Source organism: Aedes aegypti, chromosome 1 (assembly GCF_002204515.2).
Source record: "Aedes aegypti strain LVP_AGWG chromosome 1, AaegL5.0 Primary Assembly, whole genome shotgun sequence".
In the NCBI taxonomy this organism is placed as follows: domain Eukaryota; kingdom Metazoa; phylum Arthropoda; class Insecta; order Diptera; family Culicidae; genus Aedes; species Aedes aegypti.
The window spans coordinates 16,472,245-16,488,353 of NC_035107.1; the positions used below are offsets into that span (position 1 = coordinate 16,472,245).

A 16,109-nucleotide genomic window follows, 5' to 3' on the forward strand; every position below is an offset into this window, starting at 1 on the left:
CTTGTATTGAAATAGAGACCAAGTCTCTAAAAGTGATCTGTTATTAACCCTGACTAGACAATGCTTAGTTTATTAGTTGTTCGTGATTAAAGATGAAACCAAATTTATATCATTTTGAAATTTTCCATGGTAAATTAATTATAACTTCCAATCAAAAACATGTTCGTCTATTACCGCTTAGGTAAAATGTAGCCAATAAGGATTTTCTCTATAAAGAATGTTCAGCACCCTACGTTAATAAAAGTGAAACCGTCACCGATTTATCAAAGTTAATACCTCGCAACATGCATATAAAAATCTCACTATCACTATTCGGCAGAACATGCTCGAAAAATCACACTACAGCTTGCTGCTCGGGGCACTGCACGCGCTCAGCACCTCGAACATCTCGTCCAGCGCTTGCTGCAGGCAGTTCCTGAACGCGGCCGAATCCGTCACCGGGTCGGACTTCCACGACGAAATGCCAAACCACATGTCGTTGTCCTTGGGATTGTAGCAACAGCCGTACCCATCGCCGGTCAGCGGCCCATAGCACATGAAGGCGTCGTACCGCGAAGCGACCTGGCTGGTCGAGAGGCGCATGTGCTGACTGGCGAGGAGACCTTCGTCCTTGAAGAGGTCCGGGAGGGGGATGTTGTGCTCCTTGGCGATCAGTTTGAGACCGAGCAGGTGTCGATCGACGCCGAAGCCCTGGACCGCCTTGGAAGCGTACTGCTTGTGCGAGTCTACGGCGGATTTCAGCTTGGAGGCCTTTTCCCGGGGAGTGCGGAACGGTTCCAGCATGGTCTGGGCGAAGGCAACGGATTCGTTCGAACAGGACCGGATCGTTTCCGTGCGGCCGGCTTCATACATGCGCGTCTGGGCGGATTCGTAGTGAGCGCCGGGGGTTCGGTGTAGCTTGTAGAAGGCGTACTGGATGGCCATTTGGATGAAGCTGTCCGGGCTCATCTTCTGGGTCTTGATGAAGTTCTTGCCGTAGCCGGTGTAGTGCAGGTAGTTCATGTCCAAGTTGGCGATTAGTTTGTCGTGGCTAAGGGAGGCCTTCTGGAGGAGTTCGTGCGCTTTCGGGGACAGGTTGAAGGCGAGCTTCTGGGGAGTGGGGGCTTCCCGAACCGAACCTCCCTGGTCTCCTTTGGCAATGTGGTTGATGATGAAGTCCGTCAGCACGGCGATGGGTTGGCCTTCGGCTGGCGAGTGTTCGTAGGTGAGGCCGTTGACTCCGTTGGGACCAACCACGAGTTGGAGGGTTTTGTCGTACCAACGGTTACCGGAGTTGGCCTTTGATCCACCGCCGTGAATCAACATGTGGCAAGCGTCGATGGCGTCATCCCCCGAGGGATTGCCGATAGTATAATCCAACGACAGGACAAACAACGAGCTTTGAATGGCTTTGATCGTTTCCTTGTTGGTCGGGTCGGCCATCAAGACTTCGTACGCCTCGTGCCAATTGTCCCTGGGAAGCGCAGACAGCATTCCAACTGGTTCAGCCTTCTGCTGGGACATATCGTGGCACTGTCTGAGCATCGTGTGCAGTTTGTCCTCTCCAAAAATGTTGTCGGAATTCCCAACTTCGACCTTGAAGTACTGATTATTCGAAGCAACTACGATGTGCGTTGAGTTCGGATTGAACTGCAGAGAATCCTCCGGTGCCCCAGGCACCCGACACGTTCCGAAGATCTTGTTGTACTGCTGCATGTCCAGAGGAGCCTTCCCCATCATCTCCGGTCGCATTTGGCCGCGATCGATCATTCGCTTGTACAGCAAAGCCCCGAACGTGATCCTGGCCGCATACTTCAGCTGATCATCGACCTTGGCGTACTTCAGCTTGGGGAACACCAGTCCTGGGCTAGAGTAGATAATCACCGGATCTCGATACTGCAGATAGGCCGACTGCAGCCACCAATCGGACAACCAGTTTTTCTTACGCGAGGCTCGCTCTTCCAGCAGCTTCTGCAGCTTGGCACCGTCCCCTCCGGGGGCCATGAACTTCTCGATGGCCACTTTGCTGCGCTGAAAGCCATCCTTGGTAACGTGAGGTTCGATTGTGGTGAGTAGCTTGTTCATGGTGTCCGCCAGCTTGGGAAGGGGCAGGGCCGGAAGCGGCGGATTGCTGGCCGCGGTCAGCATTCTCCGCAGTAGAGGACTCCCCACAGGGATAGTTTTCGTCTGCAGCATTCGCATCATGATGATGGCTGTTCCTGGAAAAACGAATCGCTAATTGAGTTCACTACTTTGCTTCAATTGCAATTGCGGACTTTGTGCGCACTGATAGTAGCCAATAGCCGGTTAACGCTTTACATGTAGCGAAATAGGTATATAAATAACTTACTGCAAAATAGGATGTTATGTTTGTGGTCAATCACTGTTGAATAATTCGATGCGTTGAAGAGACTTTTTTCTTCTGTACACGTCAACAGCCGATATCACCGAAATAGAATTCGGTGGTGGTTGTAAGATACAGACAATACTTTGCCCTGTCTTTTCGTTGAAAGTGAAAGGAGGAACTGCAGCAGACAAAAAATCAGTGGAACAGGAATAACTAGAATGGAAAAACGAGTTTGCAAAATACCAATGGACTCAGGTCTGGTGTGGGTGTATCAAATAATTCGCAGGAACACAACCTTTGGTATAGGCACTGTACTTATCAGTGGTTTGATAAACGTAAAACCCGTGTTTGTGGTGTCACTTGGACGCCTAAGACCGCTCACGGTCCATCTTGCCAAAACCCGTAAACTTTTTTCACTGTGCCTTCAGGGGGTGGTCGACAGAAGTCTCAAATTGTGTTCGTCAAATGTTTTGACTGGGAACAGTGTTGCCAGGATTTCTTGATAGCGGCTGTCGGTTTTGCTTGCCTGGTGGTACCGCTGTAATTGAATGCATCAGGGCTGGTTTAGGAGGAAGGAGAGATCATTAATTGAGAGTTGAGTGTGAGCAGGGCTGGACATCTGGAAAGTATCAATATATTACGGATCCAACAGAAATAAGGACAAACATTTTTTTTTGTCAATCTCCAAGCGTTGCGACTAATATTTGTTTAGTGCGCTGTGTAAGAATGCAGCGCCACCCCTAAAAACTGATTTCAAAATTCGGCGAGTTGAGGCGCATCGCGAGTCCCACTTGCACGATTCGGTTTGGTCGCGCCGCCAATAAATACAGAGTGTCGTGCGACATATATACTGCTTCGCGTTGAAAAATGGATTAATCTACGAGCGAAGTTTGATTTTTAACCAACTTCGCCGCGTCGCAACTCGATTTTCAATAGTGCGCATAATGCACCCGGTGGAGGACATAGATGCGCACTATAGTGAAGCGAGTCGCAACGCGGCGAAGTTGGTCAAAAATAAAATCGAACTTCGCACGTTGATTAACCCATTTTTCGACGCGAAGCAGTACCGGGTACCCCCGTTGCACAGTGGTCCAGATAGCAAGTTTACGCGGACATGAACTTTTCGACGTCATTTTGTGGTTTTAGAGTATAGGTTGCTTCCCAGAAGTGTCTCGAAATTAGTTGTACTACAATTCGTACGAAAGGCATTTTTTTTCTGCACTAATCGCAATAGTGTCCTATACGCCAATTTTTTTATATAAAAAAATGAAGAAAATCATTTTTCCACTCATAAGTCATTTATTTCCAAATTTAAGCAGCCTACTATGTTCTACAATGTTTTTGATACTATAATATTCTACAACTTTGGTGAATATACCACAGTTGTGTTTCTTCTGGTTTTCTTATTGAAGGAGATATTACTTTAAAATCATACCGTATTACAGGCCAAATAACTCGCAAAGATGCATTTGAAAATGAACCTACCTGTCACATCGTGGCTCTACACCCCTTAAAGAGTATTTGAATCAGGGGGTGGGAAACTCGGCTCACTTGAAATTGTGCCGAAATGTGCCGGCTGTGCGAGAGTGAGCGATCAAATTCATATGTCACATTTTTCTGGTTGCACTGCAAAAACTGGCAACTGTGATCGTTTCACGACAGATTGTTTTTGTTTATTTATGAAAACTTTTAAAGCACCAACTGCAGTCTGAACAACTTATAACTCGACAGAAGCCGTTATTAAATTTTCTGAACATATTTTCGGTAAGTTTGAAGCTAGATTTGAAGTACAAATGTGTCTCAAGCAACACATTACAACCTAATTAATACCAGGATTAATACAACGTTTCAGTCCTATGGTAGAGGAGCCGAGTGGATGCCCACCAGGGCAACGGATGTTCAAGGGATAATTGCTGATTGCTGATGAAGAGACGAGGAAGTTGGGAACCTTATTGAGAATCAATCTGCCCCTGTTTGTATGAACTTCGATCAAACTCTACAATGTCACCGGAATCTACAATGCCGCCGGAATGGATGACCTGGCAAGGATACCGGATATTACCAGTCACGGAGTGATCGAGAGAGGCGAGATCCTGGGTGATATAGTTTACGAGATGGTACAGTGGCCCAGCCATATTCGTACAGGGCGTTGTTTTCACATCAAGTAGGTAAAAAGCTATTATATATCGAAGATTTCTTAATGAATAATGGAGGTTTTAGGCGTCATCTATTGTTCAAAAATTAAACACTGTTTCTATTCACTTCCATATTTGGTATAAATAAAACTCATTTCAAAAACTCTTTCAGTACTCACGAATATCGCTATTACAATGGATCCATCAGCAAATATGTAAGTCATGCTGCTCAGTGGAGGTTTACATGCCAAAGACTTGCTACATGTGACATAGTAATGGAGCGATGGTTGGTCTAAAATGTTATTAAATAAATGCCATAAATATACCATATTTGTATTCCTCAATGTACCCATACAATTGGTGGTTTTAGATATCTAGAAATAAATTATTATTGTGCTTACAATGTGACTGTCACTAACATCTTGAACACAAGATTGAATTCATTAGTTTTCATATATTTAAATCATAATGAAAAATCAAAAATTAGCAAACACTGACACACTACTTTTTATACGACTCCTCCGTAGCTTCCTCAGCTGCCTTTACTGACACCACATACAACCACGGATCCATATTTATTTAGCATCTCTTCCGATGGATATACCGGATTCCTGTTGTCCCTCTGTCTGTCTCCTTCGATCTTCTGGTTCATCATCAGCGAAGACCTACTTGGCGCAGCCGTACATGGCTCAATCTTTCTCAGAGAAGTGGCATGCTTGCGGAGGAACACGATCGTTGTTCGTCAATCATGGTCCCCTTGGCGGTCTCTTTAATATATCGATACACAGATGGTAGATCAGGAGATTGACCAATTCGGAAAGCTCGTTCGGAATCTTCGATAGGCATTCGATGATATTTCAGTCTGTGAATTGAAAGGAAATTATATAATACATCGTCATATACTTCTGAGGGGGAAGGAACCTACTTGATAAAGTGCTAATAAATCTGAACCGTTTGTGCACACAGAAGATGTTCGGAAACAGGAAGCCAGTTGCATTGAATATCTTTTTCTCGACGGCAGTATTAATTTCTTCGAAACAAACAAACTAGGGTCGATGTACCAATAGCCGCATAACTAAGAACAAATATTCGCATAAAATCGAAAAATAACGATAGCGTCATTATTTTTACATCATCTGAAAGCTTTTTATCTTGGTTTTGTGGGAAAAAATATGAAAACTGCGAAATCTCATATGTTTGCATTTATTATCGCTTGTGCCACTATAGGAATACATGTGCCTATAGTAGCACTATTTCTAATTTCTGTTCCTATAGTAGCACTAGCATCACGGCGTTGGCAAAATACTAACCAAAACCGTATTTTTACAAAGCTTTTATATTTTTCCTTGAAAGTGTAGATCAAAAGCTTTCGTTTGATGTAAAAAAGTACTTAATTCATTGATTATTTCGTATAATAAAAAATAGTTTCTCTCAGTAGTACTACTATAGGAACAATAGGTTAACTATAGGCGCAAGGGAGCTCAAATTTTAAGCAAAACTAATTATTTCGATCATTTTTTGAACAAAATCAAGCTGTGTATCAATGGTACTTAGATAAATAGCTCCTGACCTTCATGTCAAAAAATATTTTGAAAAGATTCATAGCGAAACGGCCGTAAAAAGCCACTAGTGCGACAATAGGGGACTGTCCACTAAGGGAACACTGACCCTAGTTGAACCGAACAACCAACACGCTTAAAAATATGTATACTAGATTGCTTAAATACCATTCTAAAACCATATTCGGTCTATTCACTCATTCAAATGCATTTTAATGATTTAAGCTTTGCTTAGTATAAACGAATTTTATATCAGTAAATGATTTTTCGAGAATTATGCATATAATGCTTAAAGTTTTAAAATCATTTACAATGAATAAAATAAGCCATTTTTCTTCAATTTCTGTAAACAAACGCAATGAAAATGTAAGAAAAATGATTTTTTAAAGCAACGCATTTATTTCCATGTCATTAATATGTGGTGTATGTGTCTGCTACTCATGGTTAAGGTTTCTTCCAATCTGTCCAGCGTTGATCACAATAATCTTCCTACATACTTGAAGCAGTTGTTTACGAATCGCTCACGACGACCGGATTGATACTCTCCCACAAAATAATCTGGAAAAGTTTGAATGATGATGAAATACCGATATGATTATGATGAAATGAACTAACCTTATCGTAATTATTGAATCCAATTTCACCAAATTCGTAAATTCTAATCTCCTCCTGCGGTAAGCTCCCTGAGACAAATGTCCCTTGATGATGGCGTCCTCTGATGAGGGCCTAGCACGCCACAACTGCTGAAAACTATTTTTATGGCTTCGGGCATTTTCTTCTCCATATATTAGTTATTCATTTTAGGCATCACTTCAAGACACAGAAAACTGTATTTAAATAAAAATTGGATTGCAAAATATATTGCTATAGCGCGTATTATTCAAAAAAAAAAAGCTTCATAACACAATGTGATTTCGATACCGAACCGAACAAAATGAAATTATATTTTGAAGTCCCAAGATTAGCGTATTAGAATAAATCACGGATAAGCTTGGCAAGGTATAAAATAATAAGCTTCTCAAAGATTAAAAACGGATAATATTGAGAAAATAATATAACGTACACTAACTAGTATATTTGTTTTTCTCCGTGAACAACAAAATTTCAGCTGTCAAATCTAATCGTGTGCAGAAAAAGAAGAAAGAAAGAAATGGTTGGAAGGGTGCCCAGATGTGTGGTGCTGTGCCGAATAATGTGCCGGGCACAGTGAGCCGAGTTTCCCACCCCCTGGCAAATGCGCATTTTTGGAATGTTTACAATAGCCGCGCGGTGGATCAGGTCCAACGCACCAGTCAATAGGCTTTTTCATGTGACAGATCCGTCTATGCATTTGTTTACATCGGTGGAGGAACGGTGCTAACACGGGCCTGTCATTTTCATAGAAGAATTGTTAAAGTGCTTCCCGATCAGCTGATTTGAGCAGTGATGCCACATACACAGATTTATCTGTAATTACACAGATTTTTTCCTGATCTCGGCTACAGATATCTGTGATCATAGATCACAGATTTTTTAGATGAAAAAGATTTTTGAGATTTTAGGATATTTCGCGATTTTAGGACACAGTTTTGGAAGAAATAAACCAGATATAGGGTGCAGAACCACTTGGGCACTTCCATGATTCACTTTAGCATGGGGGTAGCCAAATATGGGCTCTGTTGCTTTCAAAAAAAAAAAAAAAACACTGCCGAAGTGAATCAAAAGTGCCAAGAAAAGGATCCGGCTCCCTACCATGACTATGTTGTTTGAAAACTTATTTCTTAAAAACAAAATTATTTTAAATTTTTAGAAGCAATTTTGCATTTTAAACTTATTTTTAGAAGAATAAGTTCAAATTAAAAAAAAATAATGGAATGCAAAGAACAGCCATAATACGTTTGCAAAGGTTCTTTTTGATCTAAAAAATTTAAAAATTGGATTTTTTCTGCGACACAGATTTTTACCAAGATTTTTGGAAGTTGACTTAAGATAAAAAAGATATTTTCAGCCGAAAACACAGATGAGAGTCGGAAAGAATGTGGCAACACTGGATTTGAGACGTCATGTGAATAGGCCTACACTGAGCCAATTAATCCGATTATATTTATCTGGAAAATCATATACACGCATCAGAATTCATATTTGATAGGTTTCATTAACACCCAATAAAGACTGTATGATGGTCCAATGAGGTTTAAATAATAATCATATGGAAATCGTTGGAATTTCACATATAACTTGTTGGACATCGTTTACCCATTAAGTCATTGAAAAATCAGATACAGGGTATATGATTTTCTATAGTGAAAAAAAAAATTGTGTTTATATTTAGTGACACGATGGCGCCCGGATAAAAAATACAATACAAAAACAATATAACGTCTTGGAACAGTACCATTCAGTATATTGGAAATACAATACAGTATATTGTGAAATGACTATACAATTACAGTACAATATATTGTTTTGAACAGTTCACTGTCTGGTATATGAGATTTTTGCAATATAATGTATGGGTGGTTAAGTATCGTAACAATACAAATCTAGATATTTTCTCATACATACATTTTGAAAATACAATACGATATATTGTTTATGTATTGTCTTGATTAGCAATTCATGTATTGTTGTACAATACAAAAACAATTCAACGAACTCTATTTCAATTAGTGGTGAAAAGTATAGAATTTGTATTTTGTATGGATTGTCCCCCAACTTACCGGATATTCGTGCCAAAAGTAGTAAAATAATTTTAGCTTTAAAGAAGTAAAGATATTTATCATTGTTGCATTCGTCGTTACAGCGAATGTCAAGTGACTTTTAAAAAACTATTTATTTTTACGTTTTGAATATTTTTCACCCAACATTTCTTGCTTTTTGAACTTGTTTTGTTTACTTCTTTCATCAAAGCTACATAGAAAAAAGCAAGAGTTGTTTTACGCGAAAATAGGAATTTGACCAAAATTGTAAGGTATAAAACCAATTAAAAACAATACAGTGTTCTGTTACAATATATTATATTGTTTTTGAATTGTATATCCAAACAAGAATAATGTTGCTTCGACATTCAATTACAATACGCTGTATTGTATCCAATACGTTATATTGTACATTAATGGTTTATTCCATTCACTGAATGATACGTTTTTATCCGGGCGGCCACTGCATTCATTTCGCTAGCAGATAAAGGATTTACGACGAATTCTTGCAAGTTTTTAAAGGTATGTGGGTAAATATCAGTTTTTCAATAATTATATAGTTTTTTGTACATATTTTAGAATGTGGATCCATTATTTACTTCTCGTTGAAGAATTTAGCTTCTAATTCCATACAACTGAGAACTTGATGAAGTTCTGCTCGACGATATCTATAGATATAGGTGAGTTATTTTATTCGGCAGTTAGTTTTTGAGCTTAAAACTGTGTTAACATGGTTTTATTGTTTTAGATTTATATACCGACCATGCCGCAACAAAAATCCCTTTTGTTCAAGTTCCAGTAGTTACTGTGAGATGGCTTTGCAGGTAGTGGATCCAAATACCCGAATGATAAAAAATTTGAATACTGGAGAAGTACTTAAACCATGTCAACGAATAAATCTTTTTCGGTTATTCTAATATTATCTTGAATAAGTAATTTTTAAAATGTAGTGCTTGAACGTATTTTTATTTTTGAAAAATTTATTTCGAATAATCTTGTAGTAAATGCCATTTGAAAACCATTTCAGTTTTATTAAAGAATCAATTATTATCTATATTAGTTTCAGACGAAATGTATATGATTTTGTCTATGATACCAACTTCCATTGGATTCCATATCCATCGTCTTTATGCTTGAAAGGTATGTGATTTTCATAATGAACTCTATCTATACGATTTGTAAATAAGACTTATGTGAAAAGCATTATGGAAAAAAGCTATATGTTTTTGGTTATGACTTGAACATGATTACTTCTCAGAGTGTATAAATGATTTTGCGAGTAAGCTTTCCTCCTCTCATAAATTATTGTAGGAATTCGTTACCTTGTATACAGATACTTCGAATTTTGCTTGCATTCGATGCCGCTGTGCATAAATGGAACATCCTTTCTACACAAGGATGTGAGCCGTTTCAGTTGTGACAGTTCTCGTTGTCAAACAAATAAAAGCCGTAAACATTGCATTTTCCGCGTACGGGTCGGTTCGGAAAATTTTATTCGACCACCTCTCTTCAATATTTTAATCAAAATTCCTGAATTTGTGCCGTGTAAATAGAAGCAAATAAAACTGAGATGGTTCGACCGCTTTGGTCGCTCGTGTTTATCCTGTTCAACGTTGTGTGCCCGTCGCTGCAGTTCAACGACGTGTTCGACGAGGAACTGCTGATCAAGCCACTCCCCGATGGGTTCGTGTACAGCTACTTCCAGTTCACGACACGCTGGGACGTTTCGCAGAACGATAGTCGTAAGTATACCTACATAAAGCTTTTTCCTTTTACAGCTTACAGTGAGTCCTGTTGCAAGGCTGTAACATTCTAGACACTCCAGAGGACCTTTCGGATACTTATGCGACTATTCGATAGGTTCTTCCGGAACTTCCTATCAAATTCATCGAGAAAAAGCTTCAGAAATTATTGAAGTGATTTCTCTTGTAATACTTTCAAGGATTTCTACTTAGATCACTCCAGAAATCCACCTAGACATTCATTCATTTATTTAGTTAACATCTACACAGAGTTGGGCGAGCTCGTGGTTTCATCCTTCGCCGCCACACACCATTCTCCTGCACACCGCCGAAGATCGTCCTAAGCACCCGACGTTCGAAGACTCCAAGTGCTTGCAGGTCCTCCTCGAGCATCGTCCACGTTTCATGCCCGTAGAGGACTACCGGCCTTATGAGCGTTTTGTACATGGTACATTAGGTGCGGGCGTGAATCTTTTTTGACCGCAGCTTCTTCTGGAGTGGAGGCCATAGTAGGCCCGACTTCCGCTGCTGATGCGCCTCCGTATTTCACGGCTAACGTTATTGTCAGCCGTCAGCAAGGATCCAAGGTAAACGAACTCGTCGACCACCTCGAACGTATCCCCGTCTATCGTAACACTGCTACCTAGGCGAGCCCTGTCGCGCTCGGCCCCACCAACTAGCATGTACTTTGTCTTGGCCGCATTCACCACCAGTCCAACTTTTGCTGCCTCGCGTTTCAGGCGGATGTACAGGTCTGCCACCTTTTCAAATGTTCGGCCGACGATGTCCATATCATCCGCGAAGCAAACAAATTGACTGGATCTCGTAAAAATCGTACCCCGGCTGTTAATCCCGGCTCTCCGCATAACACCTTCTAGCGCAATATTGAACAACAGGCACGAAAGTCCATCACCTTGTCGTAGTCCCCGTAGACCTTCACACAATTTTGCACATCTTCCATCGTCGCTCTTATCAGTCTCGTGAGCTTCCCGGGAAAGCTGTTCTCGTCCATGATTTTCCATAGCTCTACGCGGTCGATACTGTCGTATGCCGCCTTGAAATCGATGAAAAGGTGATGCGTTGGGATCTGGTATTCACGACATTTTTGGAGGATTTGCCGTACAGTAAAGATCTGGTCCGTTGTCGATCGGCCGTCAACGAAGCCGGCTTGATAACTTCCCACGAACTCGTTTACTACGGGTGACAGACGACGGAAGATGATCTGGGATAATACTTTGTAGGCCGCATTTAGAATGGTGATCGCTCGAAAGTTCTCACAATCTAACTTGTCGCCTTTCTTGTAGATGGGGCAGATTACCCCTTTCTTCCACTCCTCCGGTAGCTGTTCTGTTTCCCAGATTGTGCCTATCAGCCGATGCAGACAAATGGCCAGCCTTTCCGGGCCCATCTTTATGAATTCAGCTCCGATACCATTCTTACCAGCAGCTTTATTGTTCTTGAACTGGTGAATGGCATCCTTAACCTCCCTCAAAGTGGGGGCTGGTTGGTTTCCATCTTCCGCAGTACTGACGAAGGCATTTCCTCCGTTGTCCCGTCCTTCATTGCCTGTGCTCTCAGCACCATTCATGTGCTCGTCGAAGTGCTGCTTCCACCTTTCGATCACCTCACGCTCGTCCGTCAGAATGCTCCCATCCTTATCCCTGCACATCTCGGCTCGCGGCACGAAGCCGTTGCGGGATGCGTTGAGCTTCTGATAGAACCTACGCGTTTCCTGAGACCGGCACAGCTGTTCCATCTCCTCGCACTCCGTCTCCTCCAGGCGGCGTTTTTTCTCCCGAAAGAGGCGGGTCTGCTGTTGCCGTTTCCGTTTATAGCGTTCCACGTTCTGCCGGGTCCCTTGCTGCAGCATGACCGCCCGCGCTGCATTCTTCTCCTTCAAAACCTCCTGGCACTCCTCGTCGAACCAATCGTTCCGTCGACCCCGTCCCACGTACCCGACGTTGCTCTCAGCTGCATCGTTGATGGCTGCTTTTACTGTTCTCCAGCAGTCCTCAAGAGGGACTTCGTCCAGCTCACCCTCTTCCGGTAATGCAGCCTCGAGTTGCTGCGCGTATGCCGCTGCGACATCCGGTTGCTTGAGCCGCTCTAGGTCATACCGGGGCGGCCGTCGGTACCGTACGTTGTTAACGACGGAGAGTTTTGGGCGCAGTTTGACCATCACCAGATAGTGGTCAGAGTCGATGTTAGCGCCACGATAGGTCCTGACGTCGATAATGTCAGAGAAGTGCCGACCATCAATTAGAACGTGGTCGATTTGCGATTCTGTCTGCTGTGGTGATCTCCAGGTGTATCGGTACGGAAGGCTGTGCTGGAAGTAGGTGCTACGAATGGCCATATTCTTGGAGGCGGCAAAATCAATTAGTCGTAGGCCGTTTTCGTTCGTCAGCCGGTGGGCGCTGAACTTTCCAATCGTCGGTCTGAATTCCTCCTCCTGGCCAACCTGAGCGTTTAGATCTCCCATGATGATTTTGACGTCGTGGCTTGGGCAACTGTCGTACTCGCGTTCAAGCTGCGCGTAAAAAGCGTCTTTATCATCATCAGTGCTTCCGGAGTGAGGGCTGTGCACGTTCATTATGCTGAAGTTGAAGAACCGGCCTTTGATCCTCAACTTGCACATTCTCTCATTGATCGGCCACCACCCGATCACGCGCCTCTGCATATCACCCATCACTATAAAAGCTGTTCCCAGCTCATGTGTATTGCCGCAGCTCTGGTAGATGGTATGGTTACCTCTAAACGTTCGCACCATTGATCCCTTCCAACACACTTCCTGCAACGCTACGATGCCGAATCCACGGTCCTTCAGCACGTCGGCGAGTATGCGTGTGCTCCCGATGAAGTTGAGAGATTTACAGTTCCACGTACCGAGCTTCCAATCGCTAGTCCCTTTACGTCGCTGTGGTCTTCGCCGATTGTCCCGGTTCGTATTCTCTCGTTGATTATTCGTTGCTTGATTTTTTTTTAAGGCTGGCTTGCAGGGCCTGACACCAACCCCCTAGATTTCCGGAGGACCATTCCCCTAAATGTTCGGAGGACCATAGTGCGTAGTTTAGCTAGGGCCGATTTCTTCACCTCCGCTTACGCCGTAAACCACGTTTACCAATACGATTAAACCAGGTTTAAGGCCTAAGCGATGGTGAAGAAACCGCTTATTAGAGTCCTTCTCTGGCACTCGGACGATGATCAGCCGCCCCTGACATGGGGAACAGACGCTGTTGTTCGCAAGGTTTGCAGAAGCAAAAGCAAACCCCCCCTTCCCTGTCAGCATACGACCAAAGTTCCCACCGGGGGTTGGTTACCCGATCTTCCCTAAGGTTACTCGTACCCAGGCCAGTACTGCGAGGAGGTAGGGATAGGAGTTGCTGGGCAAGAGGCTAAGGACCGCAAAAAGGGGTCTATTTTATTCCTTCAGGTACGCGAGGTACCAATGGTACGCCATGCCCAGCCATTTACCAACCCCACCTAGACATTCCTTCCCTAATTATTACAGGAGTGCGTCCTGAATTACATCCAGCATGTTTTTTAAGAAATTCTTACAGGAATTCATCCAGAATTTGCTGTAGGATAAGTACTTCAACGCTGCTACCTTTATAAATTTCCACGGTGATTTTCTCAGTAACCATTCAAAGATTTCCTCCACTAACTCTTTCACTAATTTCTCCAATTGTTTGCTGGGGTGATCTTCCAACGATTCCTAGTGGAGCTCTTCAAAGAAAATCCACAAGTTTTATACTGGAGTTGAGGAGTTGACATTTTTAGAATTTCCCAAAGCTTAGTTTATCATTTGAAAAACTTGAGAATATAGTCCAAGTGATTCCGGATTGTCCTAAGGTACCAAAATTGATCAAACCATCCATTCAACGGATTTCTCAGGACCCTGATGAGCTAGAAGGCTGGTCACTCTCCGCAAGGCTCATCTTGGCTCTCCTGGAACTTATCCGTCACGTTACAGGGCTTATCGTTACCATTCCCACATTTTACCTAACTTTCCAATTCCCATCTTTTCAGTGCTTCACACCCACCTTCTATCGCGCTCGCTGACCGAGCTGTTCCACCACTACGGCGTAAGCGAGCTGCACCTGAGCTTCACCAACGGAATCTGGCGCTACGAAAACTGGGGCTTCCCGGTGGTCGATGCCGGCCCTGGTGCCGAAGTGTGGGCTTGGTTCGAACCACTGGCCGACGATGCCGAAGTGGACCACAAATGGAAGCAACTGTGCGGTACGCTTTCGGGACTGTTCTGCGCTTCGTTGAGCTTTGTGGACAAGACGAACACGTTCCGGCCGGAGTATTCGCTGCGACCGATGACGCATCGGTTCGAAGGGATGGGTGAACCGAAGGTTCGATATGCTGCTTTGCCGCGGGAGATTGTCTGTACGGAGAATTTGACCCCGTGGAAGAAACTGCTGCCCTGCAAGTTGAGGGAAGGATTGGTCTCGCTGTTGACGGCGGATCACGTGTATTCGGGGAACTACCATTCGCTGGCGGTGCACATGCGGAAGTTGTGCGTCGATGCGGAGTGCCGTGAGTTCCAGTTGGAGGTGCGTCAGAGTGTGAGCTTGGTTCAGGATCAACGACTTTTCGGCGGAAAGGATTGGTCCATCAGGAAGCTGTTCGGGCAAGGGGTGGAAGGGGCTTGCGTGTTGGCCGATAGGCAGCAAGGTGTATGTGGACGTGACCGACAAGAACTACGACATGACTCAGAAACCAACGAATGAGATCCGATCGATCAGGGGTGGCGCGAATTCGGTTCTGTATGAGTACGACTTGAAGGAGTTCGAGAAGAAGCAGCGAATGTTTAACGTGGCTGCTGTGGACAAGAATGATCCCAATGTGATCGCGATTACTCCACAGCCTCCAATCTTCTCGAAACGATTCATTTTCCGGCGTGGGGCAGGAGCGTGGACGGATCGTGACACGCATAACCAACACCCATTGGGCGGATCTGAATTTGATAATTTTCGAAAACATTCCTTGGTTCGTACCGATCTACCTGTACACTCTGAGGATCACCCGAGGGGATCAGCGAATCGAACCTCGCACCGTTAAGTACATTCCGGGTCGACAGCGAGAGCGACCGTCGCATCTGGAGATTGCTTTGACCATTCCAACTCGCTCGACCATCGAACTGTCGATCGACTTCGACTACATTTTCCTCAAGTGGCAAGAGTACCCACCGGATGCCAAGCCACGGACACTATTTGCAACCTTCAATCATTTCGGTGCTGCTGCCGGTGGCTCGCAACTATACATCCTTACCGCGGGAAGCTTCCCTGTTCCGGGAATCTTTCAATGCCACCCAACCGAATGGCTATTTCTTGCAAATTCGTACGGGAAGCGCTTCTCCTGACGCTACCCATTCCGGACTTCAGCATGCCGTACAACGTGATCTGTTTGGCTTGCACGGTAGTGGCATTGGCATTCGGTCCGATTCACAACATTTCCACCAAGCGGATCGTCGCCAAAAGTAAGGAACCAGCGAAAGCAAAGCTGACCGATAAGATCAAGGGCTGGTTTAGCAAGAAGCGTAAGAAAAATGAGGAAGAGAAGACTGATACTACTATCGCTGGGGAAGATAAATAGTTTTAATTGGAACAATTCCTAGTCATAATCAATAAAAGGGATTTCGAAGCCAAGAGTCAGAGTTA

At 43.6% G+C, this 16,109-nt stretch overlaps 2 protein-coding genes and 3 long non-coding RNA genes across 8 annotated transcripts; 2 read left to right on the top strand and 3 right to left on the bottom strand.

The window, feature by feature from the left end:
• Positions 1-230: 230 nt before the first annotated feature.
• On the bottom strand, positions 231-2,777 carry LOC5574713 (carnitine O-acetyltransferase). 3 transcript variants are annotated; one of them, XM_021839026.1, is made up of 3 exons: positions 2,622-2,777; positions 2,330-2,539; positions 231-2,198 (listed from the first exon to the last, which is right to left on the bottom strand). In XM_021839026.1, the coding sequence occupies exon 3, from the start codon at positions 2,182-2,184 to the stop codon at positions 340-342; it is 1,845 nt and encodes a 614-aa protein (XP_021694718.1). In that variant the 5' UTR covers positions 2,185-2,198; positions 2,330-2,539; positions 2,622-2,777; the 3' UTR covers positions 231-339. The 3 variants fall into 3 exon arrangements, with proteins under 3 accessions (XP_021694718.1, XP_021694717.1, XP_021694719.1); XM_021839025.1 differs by having other exon boundaries at positions 2,330-2,504; positions 2,570-2,777; XM_021839027.1 differs by lacking the exons at positions 2,330-2,539; positions 2,622-2,777 and adding an exon at positions 2,256-2,272.
• An 878-nt stretch (positions 2,778-3,655) lies between these two features.
• Positions 3,656-4,729, top strand: LOC110674759. The gene is made up of 3 exons (XR_002499170.1): positions 3,656-4,090; positions 4,179-4,490; positions 4,634-4,729. It is a non-coding gene; the product is annotated as an uncharacterized LOC110674759 (long non-coding RNA).
• A 166-nt stretch (positions 4,730-4,895) lies between these two features.
• LOC110674758 lies at positions 4,896-5,530 on the bottom strand. The gene is made up of 2 exons (XR_002499169.1): positions 5,387-5,530; positions 4,896-5,323 (listed from the first exon to the last, which is right to left on the bottom strand). It is a non-coding gene; the product is annotated as an uncharacterized LOC110674758 (long non-coding RNA).
• Positions 5,531-6,385: 855 nt separating this feature from the next.
• On the bottom strand, positions 6,386-7,264 carry LOC110674362. Of its 2 annotated transcripts, XR_002498794.1 has the most exons (3): positions 7,084-7,263; positions 6,636-6,847; positions 6,386-6,578 (listed from the first exon to the last, which is right to left on the bottom strand). It is a non-coding gene; the product is annotated as an uncharacterized LOC110674362 (long non-coding RNA). The 2 variants fall into 2 exon arrangements; XR_002498793.1 differs by having other exon boundaries at positions 6,636-7,264.
• Positions 7,265-10,118: 2,854 nt separating this feature from the next.
• LOC5574717 (GPI transamidase component PIG-T) lies at positions 10,119-16,097 on the top strand. The gene is given in 6 exon segments (XM_001655247.2): positions 10,119-10,440; positions 14,470-15,116; positions 15,118-15,345; positions 15,347-15,646; positions 15,648-15,794; positions 15,796-16,097. Coding segments are annotated over 6 exon segments (1,743 nt in total). The 5' UTR covers positions 10,119-10,268; the 3' UTR covers positions 16,045-16,097.
• The last annotated feature ends 12 nt before the right edge of the window (positions 16,098-16,109 follow it).